The 19151-nt window shown below is 36.6% G+C and overlaps 1 protein-coding gene across 6 annotated transcripts in view; it reads left to right on the forward strand.

The window, feature by feature from the left end:
• LOC127629918 (stAR-related lipid transfer protein 13-like) overlaps positions 1–19151 on the forward strand; it is a 132340-nt gene that overhangs the window by 101609 nt on the left and 11580 nt on the right. For 5 of the 6 annotated variants that reach the window (XM_052107227.1, XM_052107226.1, XM_052107231.1 and 2 more), the window contains 2 exons: positions 15887–15958; positions 18034–18115. In XM_052107227.1, coding sequence (XP_051963187.1) covers positions 15887–15958; positions 18034–18115 — 154 coding nt within the window. Of the gene's footprint in view, positions 1–10326; positions 10501–15886; positions 15959–18033; positions 18116–19151 lie in introns of those variants that run through there. The other variant, XM_052107230.1, reaches the window with a different exon arrangement.

Raw genomic sequence — 19151 nt, forward strand, 5'->3', positions numbered from 1 at the left:
AAAGCAAAAATATTCACCAACCATCGGCAGGAGGGTTGACGATGTAATCGGATATTGGGAATTTTTTTTAAGGCAATTATCGCAAAAATATATTTTTTACATATCACCCTACTGTACAGTTTATTTTGTTGCCATAATACCACAGTTTGAAAGATTGTCAAAAGAATCACAAATTGAAATATGATATTCATTAAGACAAAAAATACAAACGTCTCATTTATGCACCGATCACTGCTGCAGTAAGCCCCAAATAGATAAAAAACGTTATATCTGCTTTTAACTTTCTAAAAAATGAGCCATTTTTACTTGTCTGTGAGCTTGCTTGTGTGAATAATAATCCCCAAAATATGCGGTCCAGCAGGAAATGCATGCTAAAAAAAATAATCGGAAATATATGTTATTGACTATTAAGGATATTGAGGATCTCAGCTTTCCAATGACACCTAGATGGAGCTTCTAGTCCACTCAGAGGCCGAGATATTCTATGAAACAATGGGGGTTGTTCATGAACTGAAAATTAGACTGAATGTCTATGGACGAGCACATCTACGAGGGCTTAAATGTGTTAGAGCACCACCTACATTTCAGTTTGGCGTTTTGTGACAAAAGGTGTGAAAAATGTATCATACTTGCTGGCAACTGGTGGAATAAAATAAGACTTTTTGGAAGTAAATTGATCCGGAATTACATGCTTACAAATGTAGGAGAACAACAACAACAATATATATATATTGAAATTGTTTTTTTATTTGTATGTGTAAATGGTGAGTATTTAAATTTGAGCATGAAAAATTGCAGGCGGCAGCTCAAAAATGTCCCAGAGTTGAAGAGGTTACGATACGATACGATTTGCTGAATTGTTCAAAGAAAAAAACTATTTTCTGGAAAAACTGTTTTGATTTTATCATGTCGCTATTCCTAAACATATCATAACTTTCTCCACTCTCATTCATTTTATGATGTATAAGCATGACAATTTGTTAGTCTCTGAAAAATTTTTGAGAGGACTAACACATTTTCTTAGCAAACCTTCATGTAGGCTAAGTCTGAGTATTCGCTCACAGAATTCCCAAAGGGGTTGACAGTGAAATTCTTTGTTGAACTAAGTCACAAAATCTGCTAAATCCAAGCGAATATTGCTCATACTTCTGAGTTGGTTGTCAGAACACTTTAGCATGTGTGGGAATACAGATTCCAGCATCTGGAACAGTTTATCTGGTGTACAGAGAGCGCCTGCTAAATGTATTTTCAGAGACCTCATTTTATAATTTTATTTGCCCTGTTTAGCCCCCTCTGGTTTCTGCAGGCAGGTTCTGAGGTGTTCTTAAAGCTATAGTTGTCCCAAAAATGAAAATTCCTAATATAATTTACTCATCCTCATATAATTCTGTTGAACACAAAAAGTGAGTTTTTGAAGAATATATTCCCTATAATGAAATTCATACAGAAGAAAGTCATATGGGTTTGAAGCAACATGAGGGTGAGTAAATAAAGACAGAAGTAACATTTTTGGGTGAACTAATCCTTTAAGGCTCAGTGGATATGCAGGTTCAGCTTCCTTTCCTTGTATAGCAGCTCACTTTTTAGGCTTTAATAGAAGACATGTGTGGTGGCAAAACTGGTGACCTCTAAGGTCAGGAAAGGAACACCTGCTCCAGGGCGCCACATTATAGCTTCTTAACACATATTTCATGCCAGAGCGTGGAGAATGTTTTGTCCATTTCCTGTAACACTTCCATATATTTAGACTGTCAAGAAACATTAAAGTGGTCATGAAATGGAGAATCCAATTTTCCTTGATATTTAGACATATAAGAGGTACCCAGTCTAAAAAGAGCATTTATATTCGCCATCCTGCTGAAAAGTCTCATTTAGAAATGTGTTCGTGACGTCATGACACATTGCTCATTTGTATTTACACATCCCAATACATGCGTCATCGCGCATGTACATACCTCCACCCATTTAATATTATAAAAGTGCTACTTTTTGAATATTACATTTTATACATTCGTTTTTCTGTCTCTAATTTCATGCATCCAGTAGAATAGAGCTTTCATTTAATCAGGACTTTAATTGTGACAGACCTTTGAATTCTTCGTTAGTACCGGTAAACCACGCAACTCTACCACAGTCTGTTTACGAAGTGTCACATTTAGCATTTCCCAGATTTCAGGAACATTCTGAGAATCAAATAGTATTAGCTAGACCCCCTAATACTTATTTATCCCATTTTTCAGGCTTTGGGGAGTTAAGAGCCACCGCTCTGTGGTTAGGAAAGTCTCTATGGTTTACTTGAAACTGGAGGAGTGATGGTTTGTGCCGTAAAGCCCTGGCATGCTCTATTGCAGTAGCTTTAAACTTGGTTTGCAACGGACACAAAAATGTCAGAAATGTACTATTAATTTACATCTATGGGGCTGGTGAATTATAGACCATGTTGCAAAGACATCATGGGCTTATTTGGTGTACAGCTCAACCATAATCCTCCAATTTATTTCCTTCTTTTGGAGAAACAGTCTGTTGTGTATCATATTTTACACAAGTCATGTCTACTGTGACAAACAACCTAAAGTGATTTTCCATGGTCAAAGCTCTGTAAATATTTACTAGATGAGGCTCTTTCACCACGTGCAGAGCTCTCAAATTGAACATATTGTTTTACGCCGTCCTTCTTTGTTAGGAGGATTCAAACAATATATATATGGGTTATTTATATAATATATATAATTATTATTATTGTTATACTGATTTTTCCATGAATATTGCCCAAAAAAAAGACTTTTCTTTATGCAAACTTTAAAATCTTACTTTTTATTTTGAATTGAAATATGACCTGGACATGTTCTTAACAGGTTTTGTGAGATTCACCCTGAATCGCCCAGAACTGGATCTCTATATACCAATATTCCATCAAGCTAGTGAGAGGCATCTCAAAAAGAGCTTATAAGGTTATCAAGCTTTGCATATGAAAGCAGACACTCTGTGTGTGTTCTTCAACAGAAGGGTGAATATGTTACCACAGCTGCGCCGGTCTGGTTTGAATTCATTTCAGGGCTTTGGGGACAAAATCATACAGAGTGACTTATGACCTAATAAGATTTATCAGCACTCAACAACTGATTTGTTTTTTCCTCTCTCGCAAGGGCCTTTGAAGGTGTACCCACACTTTGGCTTTTTTAACAGGAAGCGGTCAGCCAAACAAATACTTGAGGAAATCAGCGCCAGAAATGCTTGGATATGCTATCTTCATAGCTCTTTATTTTGGTTCCTTAGTAATGGGTAACATTAGACAAGATCCAGAGACGGAAGAGCGCAGAGCTGGATCACTCACACTACTGCTTCTATCGATATTGCGTTGCTGACCGCAACATTTAAGTGACCCATTTAAATTCTAAAGCATGGAGGAAATAAAACATCTTAATCATCTAGACAGCCATTTTGAAACTATACATCATCACCCTTACTAAAATGTATCACAGTGAACTGTAATAGAATTTTCATATTAAATGAAGCTGTTTTTCCTGCTGGAAGTAACCAACATCTATATTCTAAAACGAAGAAACCTTTGAGCTACTACCTTTCAGCTGGATGGATTTTCCAGCATGGTTATCAACCCAGATTGAACCCTGCCACATACTTGCAGGTTTCTATTATAAGCGCATTGGTTTTCGTTATGAGCCTATGACACAATGAGGGGGAAATGAGTATTGCCAATGTTATGGCCTCCCAAAAAGACCTAGTCTGTGTTGTTTTTGCCAACGGTGAAGGCAGCAGTCCTTCCAAATCTTTTGTCAGAAAGAAAACTTTATTAGCCCTTATCTGGAGGGCTGTTTTCTCTGCATACTTCCCAGCGAGTCTAATTTCCTTTGGCCCACATCCCAGCTGTGATCCTCTACCTAAAAATCTACCGCCACTGAAAGAGTGGACATGTGATGATGTAGGATTACTGAATGGTATCTCTCTTTAATTTAACTCCTGACTATTGAATATAGGATGTTGCCCATTATGGGTTAGAGAAGCACTGGTGCTCTTGTTAATTAAAACGTAGTCCTTGAAATAACAGAGGAGAATTCCCACAATGTTGTCACCATGGCCTACGGCTCTAACCTGTAAACCACGTTCTGCTACGCCAGCAATTCAGACCTCTGATTTTTGATGATCAGGCTAAAAATAGTCTTTAGCTATCAAATTGGGCATAAACAAGTGGAGTGACACATATACTTTAAACATTTACTTTACTTTAGCTGTCTAAATAGGAACATACTGTATTGTATAATTCTATTGTTTTTAATATAATGTATAGCTGATTATAATTACAATAGACTAACCCTATATCCTTTAAAGAAAACTTTTTATTGTTTTTACAGTATAAAGCTAATTCTAAATAATATGGACTAATTAATGTGTGTGTGTGTGTGTGTGTGTGTGTGTTATACACAACCATACTCTAATACCAACAATTACAAAGGGGTCAGATGTATTTAGATTGGGTGAAATCACTCATTGGGATCTCATATTTTACAATGTGTTCATTAAATTGTGTTTTTTGTGATGCATAAACGTCTCTCGGATGTCTAGACAGAGAATAGTGATTTACTAAAAGCCAGTGTCCCCAAATGTATGACCATACATGGACATCAATCAAGTTTGCTCAACCGCAGATTTGCTGCCCTTTAAACGACGCATTGTGTGGTCGTAATTCAACTCCCATACAAACAATATGCAGATGGTACTCTGAGCTGGATTTATGTCTGTTTTGGCATTACGCACCACATTACTGTCTGAGGCAGACAGAGAATATACACATTTTGGGCACGTCTGGCAGTGTCTTCCCCACACAATGCGCTTCTGCCCTTTTTATGCACATGAGCCACACTACCAGAGGTAAATATTTAGCTCTTGCTCAAGGACGTACTATTAGATCAGGATGTGAGGTAGTGTTATACAGGTTTAAAAACTATTCAAGTTTGAGCAAAAAACAAAACATGTACACCTGTTTTTAATGCTGTCAGCTTGCTTTCAGATCACCAGAGATGGATATTAAAGGTGAAATGTGGAATTTAGCATCACCGAACAGAATTGTTGAAATAATGCCTGTGTTTAAACAGGTTTCCTGAAAAGTCCTTATCTTCCATTGGTCGGTCCAACTAATAATCCCACCCTAAATGTAATTAATTGATTGCGCCAATGTTTTTTTTACCTTTAGTACCAGGTTTAAATGGGCCCAATGTATCAGAGCACGTGTGCTAACCAATAGGCCATGGCTCCGATATATTGTTTTTCCATTGTCTAATCAGACTCCAAACTGCTTTTAGCATGACACATACTGTGCAATGGTTTCCCCAGACAACAGACTCACCTTCATGTCTATTATTTATGCATTATAATATCCTGTTTCCTCTTTAGCAAGCTTGTCTGTTCTGACACAGTGGAATCAGCAGTTGGAAAAAAGAACCTGATACAAGAGGTGTCAATCAAACACGCATCTCCTCTGACGTGGGTGACTCATCCAAATTTTGTTTCTGTGCCATGAACTACTCCAGGTGTTTTCCATTCGAATCATGTGTTTACAGTAATAGATTGTGAGCTTGTATCGCTGCTGTTTTTAGAGTCATCTTACAGCACCGTCTGGCTGATTCATACCATATGCAATGTTTTTGTTGAGTGGGTGAGGGGGTGACAGGTTGGTAAAAGAGTCTCACAGCCATTTCCTGGTCTTTACCCTGTAGAAAAGTCATTTAATCGCAGAGAAAAATAATTATTAAGACCTGCGTCATGGAGAACTCATTTCCCGATATCCAAATAAGACTGTTTTGTTATATCTGTAAGTAAAAGCCACATTTACCAGAGTGAAAGCATCTGGGATATTGTTTAAACATATCAGTTTTTTAACTTGTATTCTCTCCTTATGATTATGAATTCTGAAACCATTTTGGCCAGAAACATACTCTACAAGTACTTAAATGCAAATGCTTGGCTAATGCATGTGTGCGATACCATTGTACATGCGTAATGTGTGTTACTGTTCTACTAACAAACCTCAATACCAGAGGTGCCCAGAGGTGATCTCTACATTGCATAATGTGCATTGTTACTGAATTTGTTTTTTTCTCATTCACATATTTCAAAATATTTTGGCTATTAAAAATAACATTACAAAACTAATACACCGACACAAAGGAGATGATGACAGCATTTCTCCAGATTTGGAATGAGGAGCTTATATTAAAAACTTAGCAACATGCCAATTTAATAATTAATTGCAAAAATAAACATTTAACATTGAACATTGAACAGGGATATGATTCTTACACACAAAGTGGTTAATGGTCTGTAAAATACATTTTAATATAATATGTTTTAATATTATTATTAACTACATTGTAGTATTTGGTATTTTTAGCGCATGAGCACAGCACCGAACTGATGTGGCTCGTGAGAAGCTGATTGCCCGTCTGTGCATGTTTATGGTGCAAACATCCGCCACTGACGCGGCAACATCTGAACAACGGACGGCACGAAGAAATAATGTTTAGCAAAAATTCAAATGAAGATCACGATGGATATATTTGGAACCATAACTGGAACAATACAGTTTTATTGCGTTGCGTTGCTCGCAGTGGAGACACTGTATAACACAATTTGTATGTCGAATTATCAGGTTTACAAAGATTTATACATCTGTAACATCTGTAGTTCAATAACTATGCGACAAAGCTTTTCCTCACTGCATACGCTTACACTAAATTCAACAAGTGCTCAAACGCGCTGCTGACAGCTGCACAAGAGAGAAAGGGAGAGACCTAGCGATTTACGTGCAGCTCCTTGACTTACAGTTTGATACAAAAACAAGTTTATTGATTTGATTTGTTCATCTGTATCTATTGGTTTACTAATTCACAGCTGCACTGTAAAGGGAATAAAAGTGTGCTGGAATGTTCAGCATCAATAACATGGAACTTTCAGGAATAAACGCAATTTCAGGAACCCGCTATCCCGCAGCGAGGCCCTGCAAACTACCCTGGTTCCCTTCCTTTATAATTTAATGATATATATAAAAAACATTACTCTACAATCTGCTAAATTAGTGCAATGAAAAGCTGTGTCAATAGCATATTTTTTTCTTCTTTTATATTTTTCCCTTCTTGTCATATATGGCAGGGCTGGGTCAAATCAAAGGTCATTACGGACCAACTTTGGCCTGCGGGCCCTGGTTTGGGCATCTCTGTTCTATACTCAAGAAGGCGATAGAGTTACATTCAAATGTCTGTGCTATCAAACTGGATGCGTTTTTATTCAGGTAGCTAACTATAAGCATATTTAGAAGACCTTGCTAAGCAAGATTCTCTTAAAAAATGGTTGCTTTGTCAGCGTGTACTTGCGATGTGTTTTGAATTGAACATATTTAAGAATGCAACTATGTGTGAAATCAAGCTTGCGTAGATAGAAGCGTCTTCATTTATGTACTTATTTAGGGAAAGTTTTGGGCCATACGTTTCAGATTTTACAGAAACGAATTCAGTGAATTCAACTTAAAGGTGCAGTATGTAACAATTTTCATGTAATATTCGCCTTTTTTTGCCAATATTTGAACAGCTTGTAATGCAAAAAGTAAGCCCTTCCTGGACTACCAAGGTTGCCTATTAAAGCCTGTAGACTGATTTTCATGTGAAGGGAGCGAGTCGGTTTTGCCGGGAAAATCCAAAGGATGTGGCATTTATGCGCGCTCTCAAGAGCCTTGCCTCAGTGCTTCTTTTCCTCTATTCATCAGCGACAACTGTCTGCAACACTAGTTAACGTTATCTTAGAGATGGAATCCAGCAAATGTCTGGCTCCCAGCACAACACCGACTCCTACACAAACTCAGAGTAAGACAAAAAAAACGAATAAAAACAAAAATGTACTGTATCTACTGAATCCCGTCTGGCTAAGCGTGAATGTGATCGTGGTCGAGCAAAAACTAGCGTAAACATCGGCACGGCATTTGATTCCTGGAGGGCCCTTAGTTCCATTTTGGGGACCAAAACCGGCCCTGAATTTGCGTTCTTCTTATTGGACAGGTAAGATTACATAACTGCAAAGCATGTGAAATATAATGCCATAAGTATTGATCTGTGTAATTTAGCTAACTTGATCTTGCCTGCTAACACTGACGAATTGCAAGCTACCTTAATTTGTAACTTACAAATAATTTCAACAATCTTCTCTTTATATTAAAAGTCAGGTATGCTGATTCACATTAAGTGACAAACAATGTTAAACTGTAATTATTCAGCAAGGTAACTACAATAACACATGAAATTAATGCTAGACATTGTTCAAGATAATGCAAAAAGACCCATTCATTAGTGTAACGTAACTTGGTTATACAGAAAATATATACATTAAATTATTATAAATCAATAGCTCAATGATATATAAAAATGACAGTTGTGATGAATCCCATCAATACTGAATTGTGACAACATATTATAATGTACAGTCTATTTTATAAACAGCTACTGTCATCATCCACCAAATTTAGCTAACAGCTATTGATAAAGCTAGCTAGCTAACGCTATCAATATCGAAATATCGATAGCTAAATGCTATTGTCTAAATGCAGTCAATGTATCATGCAAAGAAAAGTGATTATTTCAAACTACAGTCTCGCATAGCCACACCTAAATCCACACTTTGTTTTAGCCCTGTTCCAGCACTGGAGAGTCAAATATAATATACAGTCTCAAAGTTTGAAGTAAAACAATCAGAACTGTGTAATTTTAATTATGCGACCTCATCTGTCAGCATTATGTCGGTGAATCACGTTCAGCCTCTTTGTACGTTACGTCATTGTTTTGGTCGATGATCGCTCGCTCGCTCGCATCCCTCTGGAGTGCAAGAGCAACAGGTAGCTGGCTGCAGTTCACTTAACAGCCACAGGTGTCATTAATAACAAGGGTTTCTGAATCTTACATACTGCACTTTTAAATATAACAAACACATTAAAAGAATAGTTCACCTTCATTTCATTCCAAACCTGCATGACTTTTATTTCTTTCTTATGTGGAACGCTTACTGTTCTGTAAGTGGCACAAGTTTACGAGAGAACATCTTGTAGTGCTAAACTACACAAGTTCTATCAAAGTGCTTATGAAAGCACAATGGACTTCAAGATTTTCACTGAAAATTACATAAAATGTGGGTTGTTTCTTACCAAAACCATCGTATGTCTTCAGAAGACTTGGAATATGTAGTCGCACTGACCACTTTTTTTTCTACTTTTGAGGCACTATCCACTGCCATTGTGTTTTAAAAAAGATGTGAATTAAAGCATCTCCTTTTGTTTTTCATGTAAAAAAAAGTCATATGGGTTTGGAACGACACGAGGGAGAGTAAAATATGACATAATTGCCTTTAAAATACTTTTAGCAGTAATATATCATGTATAGCAACTAATATAAGATGAAATGATCCAAAATAATGTTAAAGTGAATCTGGCACGAGCAGACAACAAAGATGCTGTTTGGAGTTTTGTGGAATGTTTGGTGGCATTTTTTTTGGAGACTGTCTTTTGTCTTTTTATTTATTGTTTGATCCCAGTGCAGAGATCACAGCCCACATGGGTCTTCACATCAGGCTTTGTGACACATTACTGATGTTCAGTTTGTACTAGTAAGTGGGCAGAAAAGTTTGAGCCAACACCAGTTAATGTGTTGAATTGTGTATGCCACATTGAAACCCATATCTTTCCCAGTGAATCACCGCTAATGGCCGTGATGCTTGTGATGTCACATTTTCCATAAGCCTGCATCTTTCCGTTGTTCCGTGGGGCATTGCAAGAATTTAGATCATCTTGGTTTTCCCAGCCCATCCTCCCTCCCCTTTTACCAGTAAGAGACAAATGTTTTGCCCTATGTCTGTAACATTTACAGTATATGGGATGGGGCAGGTGAAGATCTTACCAACAACAAAGTTGTTACCCTCGCTATAAAACTCAAAGAGGAGGGTAGACTTCCTGTAGATTGTGAATTTTGGAGTCTGTGGTGGGGGTTGTGTTGGGGTTGATTACATCATTAGATGGCAAGAAAAGAAAATCCCACATTGCAGTGTTCTGCCACTTGGAGGGTGACTGAAAGGGCAGTGCCAAGAATTGTGCGTTAGAGGGAGTAAGTTATAATGATTTAAATAGAAGAGAGAAGAAAGCAAAAGGAATGGAGGAGGGTAGATGCTGAAAGGGGGCTTGGACATGAGAACCAATGAGAGGAGAGGAACTGGGGTATAGGAATAAATAAAAAAAGAGAGAGTGAAAAATTAAGGGGAGGCCAGGTAGGAAGTGACAGAATTAGAGAGAAAGTCAAAAGCTAAGGAGGAGAGACAAGCAGAAGATGGGAGAGACTTCAGTGAGTTAGGAGCTCTTTCACGGAGAGGGCAGCTTTTCGATTAAAAATGTTTGGGGAAGTTTACATTCTGGTTTAAACATTCCCAAGGTGTTTTTCTTCACGATGAAAGTGTCTCGTAAGTAAATCTCAAACTTTTAAAACACATTTAATACTTAAATGCATTTAACCCTCATGTTCTGTTGAGATTAACTTTAGGGTTTATGACCCCAATTTTGTTTTTGAAAAAATATGATTTGTTGTGTAACTACATGTTGTTCTGCAAAATTCTCACAAGATTCACATTTGCCGCTACTGAGGTTGAGGTACAGGCAGGTTTAGGAGTAGCGGTAGGATTAGGGTGTAGGTAAGGGTAGGCTTAGGTGTAAGGTTAACAGTGTAACTACAGATGTAATTAAATGCAGGTACTTTAAATATAAGTACAATGCGATAGCACATATGTACATAATAAGTACTTTGTATCAAGTGCCTAAGTACATAGTAAAGACATCTAATATAAAGTAGGTTAAGTTAGGAAAAGTACTGAATTATCAACCAGATAATTCAAGGTTAAAGGGATAGTTCATCCAAAAATGAAAATTCTGTCATAATTTACATGCCATTATGTTGTTCCAACCTCTATGACCTTTTTTCTTTTCACATTCACATACATAACTCCTTTTTCCATACATTAAAAATGAATGGTGACTAAAACTAACTATCTGACTAGCATCTCCTACTGTGTTCCACAGAAGATTGAAAGTCATGCAGGGTTAGAATAACATGAGGATGAGAAAATAATGAAAATAATTTCATTTTTGGGTGACCTATCCCTTTAAGTATGTTTTTCGAGTTCTTAAAATTCCCTTGAACAGAACAGGAGGATTAAACTGTCTGATTTCCCCTCTGTTGTCATATTTAAAGTACAGTAATATGGATGAATGTTTTCCATTGTATTTTCGAACAGTAAAATACTATTGCAAAAGAAAAAAAAAACGTAAAAAAAAGTGACTGAATGTATGACTCTTGAATCAGTCCCAAAATACACACATCTGTGGAATCTAAACACTGTGACAGATATTTTTAAGCTTGTCAAGTTCCTACCAGGACGACTCATCTACTATAAGTGCCTACGTGTGCTGTGGCAGTCCTTGAGGGAAAACAGCTTCCCGCCTCATTTTACATAAGGTTATTCAGTACGGAGAAAAGGTGTCTTTTTCTGTGGGCAAACTGCCACTCACATTTAGTGGCACTCTGTTATTGGTATTCAAAGCCACTGTATCGGCACAGTACTACAAAGGCATTGTTGTAACAGTCATTGTACACTGCATGCAGTTTGGCAGTCGCATGGATGGTGGCATTTAGTCACATTTAGTGAGAGTTCCCCGCTGGCCCAGAGCCAGAAGCTGAGCTCTTTATCCTTCAAATTCATGAGAAAAAAACAGAAAAGACACAATACGAGAAGTCTCAGGATAATGTTACGGAATGCAGCGCAACGTGGAATTCCCAGCTTGGGTTTCAGGCTGCCAACATAGTGGACATTGATAAGAAATTTCTACACTTTCGCTGTTTCTGGCCAAAGCCCAAGTGCTACAACAAAGTGGCCGCAGCACTCCTGGGAATGAAGACTTGCTCTCAACGGAGGTTCCCTCATTTTCCGTTGAACCAGGTGAATAGGACCTCAGTATCCCTTCTCATTGCGAAAGCCCAGCAGGTGTACGAAGCATCACATGTTGACCCCACAGTGTGTTGTAACAATGTGTTATGACAGCGTTAGTACAAAGCCGATGTATTGGCCGATTAAATGGCCGATATTTGAACATTTTGAGATTATTGGAATTGGCTGATAACAGTGTCTGTTTGGCTGATTTACAGTTTAAATAGATTAAAGTGCTAATACGTGTTTGTTTTGTTTTTTATTTTATTATAATTTTTTTTATATATATATTTGTTCTTTGAGTGTTGTATTGCCAGCTATATTTTAAATGGTTTCTAATCTTTACTTAAGATGTTTAATTGCAACTATTTTAATTTACTAAGCATGTTGGACCTTTTCATTTATATGATTTAGAATTTTTACTAATCTAAAAAACAATAGATAAAGTTTATTCAAGTTAATAATATGTGTAATATAAGTCCATCTGTTTGCTTGTTTTTATTTATCTGCATTGTGTCGGCTATCAATACAAAACCCATTGATAAACCCATATCGGTCGACCACTATACAGTGTGTTGTAACATGCTGTGTTAGGAACCTTGTAAATATTGGTCTGTAGAATCAAGCTGTTTGCAGTTTCATGTAATATCATGGGCTTTGAAGTTCAAAGGCATTTGGTCTGCCAATATTTGCAGAGATACACATGTCTTGAATAAGTCGATAAGTTTACTGGTTACATTTGTTTACATCTGTCTGAAAAGGCCCTAAGATATCTGTGAACATAACTGTTTTAGTTGTACCGAGTTACTATAGGCTAAATTTGAGGGTTTCGTGACACAGTCATATTTTGCATATCTGTTGACGTATTAAGTATTTAGTCCCACTCACAGTGGCTGTATGGAGGGAACAAAGCTTATTGTTCAGTAAAGGAGGTGACACAAAAGCCAGGTAATCTTAGTAAGGTGGAGACTGCACAAGAATTCTCATCAAGTTTATCAGTGTTACTGTCGTTACTATGAATGGAAACCCAGATGCGATTAACTCTCTGACGCAGTTACTCCTGTACGCACGCTCAGAGGTCTGGCATAGATAGGATGGACAGCACACCCTTTGGGGTGTGACTTGAATTGTCAAGTGAGCTGGCATGGGATTTGGGCTCCTATTGGTACTTTAGTGGTATTTGAAGGTGAGTTTGTGTTGCTGCATCATTGTACTTCATAGAGTTCACTCCTGTATTGAGTCAGGTGAGAATGATTCATATGGTTGTTAAGGATTATTTTGTTTAGGAATCAGATGCTTAGGTGACATTTTCAATTATTCCAGACTTATTTGTAATCTTCCATGGTCCGCATCTTACTTTAAAATCTTTGGGATATTTCCTGCCCACTGTTGACTTTGGCATGCCTGTTGAGGATTGTAAGGCTTGATTCCTTGTAAAGTTGCATTGGAATTACCTGTATTGAGAAAAATGCTGTACATATCCATTTGAATCTAATTTAATGTTACTTTAAGAACTTTTTGGGAAGTGAGCTACATGGTATCGATTTGTGTAACTGTTACATTTGTAGACGTCTTTACCAGATTTGTTGACAATGAACTTGTGTAACTGTATAGCTGGTTGAAATGTGATGCATTCTTAAGCAACAGAAAGTATGTGCTAGTTATTGTTTTGCAAATATCAGATTACGCTGTCTCAAGTCAAAACATAGACATGAATTACCCTCTCCGGCTTACAGTATTCAATTTAGGTTTTATGTTGCAATTGCATTCAATTTTGTCACACTTGAGACTGAAGCAAGATTCTGCATTTGTTCTCCATTTCATTTCATTGCTGTCTAGGAGAAACAAATGAGATATCAAAGCGATCCCTGTTGACTTTGACCTTTTTGGTTAACTCTAAACCAGTTGTTTTGCTCAACAGCCCCACAAATCAATAATTCCTTTATGAATGTTTCATGCATTCCATGCACAATGATATTGATCACAATGTTTCTAAAGTTATTCCAAAGGCTGACCACAAAAAGCTTCATAAATTGTCAGACATTTTTGTAGGCTATATTGTGTTAACTCTCCATAGTCTCTGTCATAAACTCTGTGTCATCTAATGTCTGCTGGGTCACATCACAAGAGACTTTAGTTATATAAACAGGATCATGATGCCAATATGTAACTGATCTCTTAGTCCTGAAGATCATGAGCTGTCTTTGTTTTGTTGTCGTGAGGTATTAAGAGCTACATTTTACAAGCTCTGAGGGCTGAGTGATTATATTGTAACCTGCCTTGTATCTGACCTGCAAGAATAAACTTGTTCATGCAGTGACAGGATGAGAAACAGAATTAAATAACACTTAACTGATTTTGTTATGTAATACCTCTCTCTCTCTCGCTCTCTGTCTCTCTCTCTCTCTCTCTCGCTCTCTCTCTCTCTCTCGCATTCTCTCCTTCTTCCTCTCCAGATGCTTACTTGTTCTAAAAATAGTTTTGATGCTTATTACCCAGCTTCTTACCAAATAAATATAAATAAATGGACATGGATATTAATTTGATAATTTAAAATTTTTGAAAATTAATTTTAAATTATTTTATTTAGGGATATCAATCGATAATTTTTTTTTAATGAAATTAATTACATGGTTACAATGAATCACAATTAATCACATATTTGCTAAGAAAGCCCCTCAAATAACAATAATTCAATATATAATGATTGAATGATTGAATGATTATAAACAGTTCTATTTAAAGTATAACATTTTATATATATATATATATATATATATGTATATTATAAAATAATAATACAGATCATTAAAATCCATTGTATTATTATTTAAGCACATAAGTAAAGGATTAAAAAAGACTTAAAAAATTGGCTTTAGAATGCAATATATTGTTATTTCCATATTTTTGAACATAAGCCTATCATTGGTCTACAGTCCATAGCAATCCATTTTGCAAGTGAATTCGTTGATCAGTCTGAGATTTATTATAAGGGCTTGTTTAAGGACGTGTCAATGTACATCTGCCTCAGACGGACGCTTTTGGACCGTCTTGTTGCATTGCATCATAAACATACAGTACTTAGGAGGCTGAGTCAAGTTAAATAAAGTTTCAATCTTAGAAAAACACTTCTTGAGATTCCTGTGTTCAGATTTGCACTTCATCAAGCTGTGTTTGAACGCAAACTTGTGTTCTTGTGTTGTCTGCCATCGGTAAGTGTGGTTTGTTTTCTGTCTGTATAATCTGCCCGTTGCCTATACAGCGAGTTCCGCTTACTGCCCCATGAAGAAAACATGTGGTACTCCAAGCTTGAATTGCTCAGATATAAGGAATATTCCTTATTACGGTCCGAGGATTTCACACGTTAATTTGTATAATTAATCGCACTGAATTAACATGCTAAACTGACAGCTCTAAATTTATTATGTGCAAAGAAATAGCCCAGAGTGACACGAGACATGAAACAATGGTCAATTATGTACATTTGTGCTCATTATACAAAAATATCTGACAACAGAATGCTGCAATCGGCCAATCAGAATGACGTATTTCAGAGAGTTGTTGTGTAATAAGCAGTGAATTTTCAATATCTTTAGAAAATTAATAATACTGAAAATGAGTCATGTCTATTTAGAAGTAAAAAAGGGTGTGAATCGTAAGTTTTGTTGATACAAATGATATCTTTACCACGTGAATGTGAATGCTATTACTTTGTTTAGTTTGTCATTATGTGGTCATTATGATCTTAAAGTTTGAATTAACCCATAAAATCTGGCCCTCTAATCTGGATTCGTCTTTGTATCTAATTATATAAAAAGATAGACATGTTTTATGAGTCTGACAAGAACAAACATTCTGTGTGTTGCAGAAATTGAGGCGAAAGAAGCTTGTGACTGGCTGCGGGCTGCAGGATTCCCCCAGTACGCCCAGCTCTTTAAAGGTAACGCTGCACCACACAAGAACATAAACTTATCACAAATGTTATCAAAACCAAGTGTAAAGCTGCCGTTAAAACTATTTTGGTGCAGAGAGGCTGGGACTCGCATTTAGATTTCGATACAATTGTATGACGTCACCTTGCTCATAAAGTAACCGTGACTTAAAATAATATTCCGGGTTCAATACAAGTTAAGCTCACTTGACAGCATTTGTGGCATAATTTTGACTAGTCCCTCCTTTACTATAAAAAACATTATCAAAAATCAGGGTTACAGTGAGACTCTTACAAGGGAAGTGAATGGGGCCAATTTTTGGAAGGTTTAAAGGCAGAAATGTGAAGCTTATAATTTTATAAAAGCACTTACATGAATTAATATGCAAAACATTAAGTATTGTTTGAGCTATCACACTAAAATAATGTCTTGTGGCTATACCTTTGAAATAGTGAGTATTTTAATGATTACCAATTCACTTCCATTCCCATAATCAATAATACTCCAATTCACTTCCATTCCCATAATCAATAATACTCCAATTCACTTCCATTCCCATAATCAATAATACTCCAATTCACTTCCATTCCCATAATCAATAATACTCCAATTCACTTCCATTCCCATAATCAATAATACTCCAATTCAATTCCATTCCCATAATCAAAAATACAGCTCAAATGCTGTTGATTGAGCAAAACTCATATTGAACCTGGAATATTCCTTTAAGACAAACCCAATGTTTTTAATGTGTGATTTTGTTTCCAGTGTAATTTCAGAAAACATGGTTCTAATGGGCACATTGATATCTACCTGATTTGACAATGTTAAACGGATAGTGTAGCCAAAAGTGAGCACTCTGTCATCATTTGCTCACCCTCATATTTCCAAACTCCTATGACTTTCTTCTGTGTGCCTTGTACCACCTCAAAAAATGGTATACCACCATTTGTACAGCAGTCATGAGCCCATGAAACAGACAAGTATGAGAGTTTTACGTTTAAGTGGTAAGAGGAACAGAAAGGTCAATGGTCTGACAGTTTCCAGTAAAGAGGTACCACTTTAACATACTAGAGTTGAACATCCTCAAAGAGAATCAGAATAGCCCTTTTTCATTCAGCCACAAAAACACTCGCTTTCTTTCACTCGCAATAGATGGATATTTTTTTAAATAGTCTTTGCATGGTTAAATTAATATTTATAAAAATGTATAATTTCAACTAAATTGTGATTGGATGAGCTGCTTTTGAAACCATGAAATGACTATAGAAGAACACTTTTGCCTGCATAAGTGTCTATGTTGCTTGGCAACCGTAAACAGCCGACAGTTAATGAACTATATTATTTGGTGGAATTGTTTATTCAGATTCTTAGCATTAATAAATGTAACTGCTGAAAATTGTTTTATTCTCATCATCATATATTTTATTAATTTGAAATAGGCTACATTATATAAGATAGATGACACACTGTCAATGCAATTCATTGTTCAAGCTCATATAGGACAGACATATAATCAAAGAGCTGAATGGAATCTATTCATAATGCATCTTTTCATAAGTGTTGTTTTGGTATTTCCACTGCTTTGCTACCAGAACACAGTGAATCTCACTGAATCTGTGCTTTTTAATGTGGGCAGCATCGTTCCACAAAGGAAAAAATATGATGAAACATTTAATTGTACCAATGGAATGTCAGCTTCAGCAGGGTCTGGATCCAGTCACCCCGTTACATAAGTTGGACACCATTCTTAGTGCAAGACGTAATAGCTTCTCAAGGCCAAGCTTAGTTTTGGGGGGCAAACACTGTCTTACTTTATTAGCATCTGGAAGTCTACAACAAGATAGCTACTCTTTTTGCCTTGGCTATTGCTCTGGAAAGAATGTGTTGTTAGGGATTATTAAAAGAGTGTGGGCGCCTGGATTCCTCTGTTTTCAATGTGAACATGCAAAGATTAACCTATTAACGAATCAGAGTGAAGTCATTACTGTCCCTAAAAAGACATTCAGACATCTGTTTTTGTCCAGCCTTTGGCATAATTGAACTTGATTGTTGAAATGGGATATGCCTTGTTTCTGTACAGATTCTCAATTTCCTATTGACATATCTCCAGTGAAGAAAGACCATGACTTCTTGGACAAAGACCTAGTGGAACCACTTTGCAGGTAAGAGACTGTAGCGTTTTTGTCTTTGGTGTCTTTTGTACTGCCAAAACAAATCAGTTCATAACCATAGCCAGAATAAGAGGAACACTTGCTGCTTAAAAGATCCCATGAAAAATTCAAAAATCGGAGTTTGTTACGTTTGAGGCCGTCTACGTATATGCTAGTGAAATCCAAATGGCTAGTGTTTAGAAGATATTTGCATTGGAAATGTACAGTCTCTACTATTGATGACTCATCTTGCATTTATGTGGGTCTCCATATGTTTGTCCAATCAAATGCTCTCTTCAATGAAAAAAACCCTCCACTAATACAGCTAATAAAAGCAAGTAGCAAATCATGGATCATGGCTGTGATGAAAACTAAAATCTATTGACTTTTTATTTCCCTCTTTTTTCTTCCCAGTTTGGCATGCCCAATTTCCAATACTCTCCAATTCCTCATGGTGGCGCAGTTACTCGCCACAATCCAGGTGGCAGAGGACGAATTTCAATTGCCTCCGCTTCCAAGATAGTCAGCCCGCGCATCTTATCACATAGCTTGCTGAGCGCTTTACCACGGAGACTTAGCGAGTGTAGAGGCTCACACTATTCAAACTCCTATTAAAGCTGCTATTTAAACTATTTTGGGGCAGTGAGGCTGATACTCAAATTCAGATTTCTAAACAATTATAAGACGTCACCCTGCTCAAAACGTTTTTCATCTTAAAAGTCTTTAAAGTGCAGATCATAAGATGCCATCTTTGGAGAAATATTGTCCCCAGTGAATTATTGAAAACATCCACTCAGGATGAAAATAACATTCAAAATGGATAAAGACACAACTCATGCTGTACATTAGCATGGAAACAAATGATTAAATTAGATTTAGGCTGAAAAATCAGAGCCTGGTTGTTACCCAAAAGGAACATTACATTAATTATTTGCTAGACAGTCAGTACACTGGTATACATGAGATATTTCATCACAAAATTTCTAGCAGACACTTGTAAATGTCCTGCCATTTTTGGGATTTAATTGGTTCAAATTACCATACTGCA

The sequence above is a fragment of the Xyrauchen texanus genome, chromosome 36 (genome assembly GCF_025860055.1).
Source record: "Xyrauchen texanus isolate HMW12.3.18 chromosome 36, RBS_HiC_50CHRs, whole genome shotgun sequence".
Lineage (NCBI taxonomy): Eukaryota > Metazoa > Chordata > Actinopteri > Cypriniformes > Catostomidae > Xyrauchen > Xyrauchen texanus.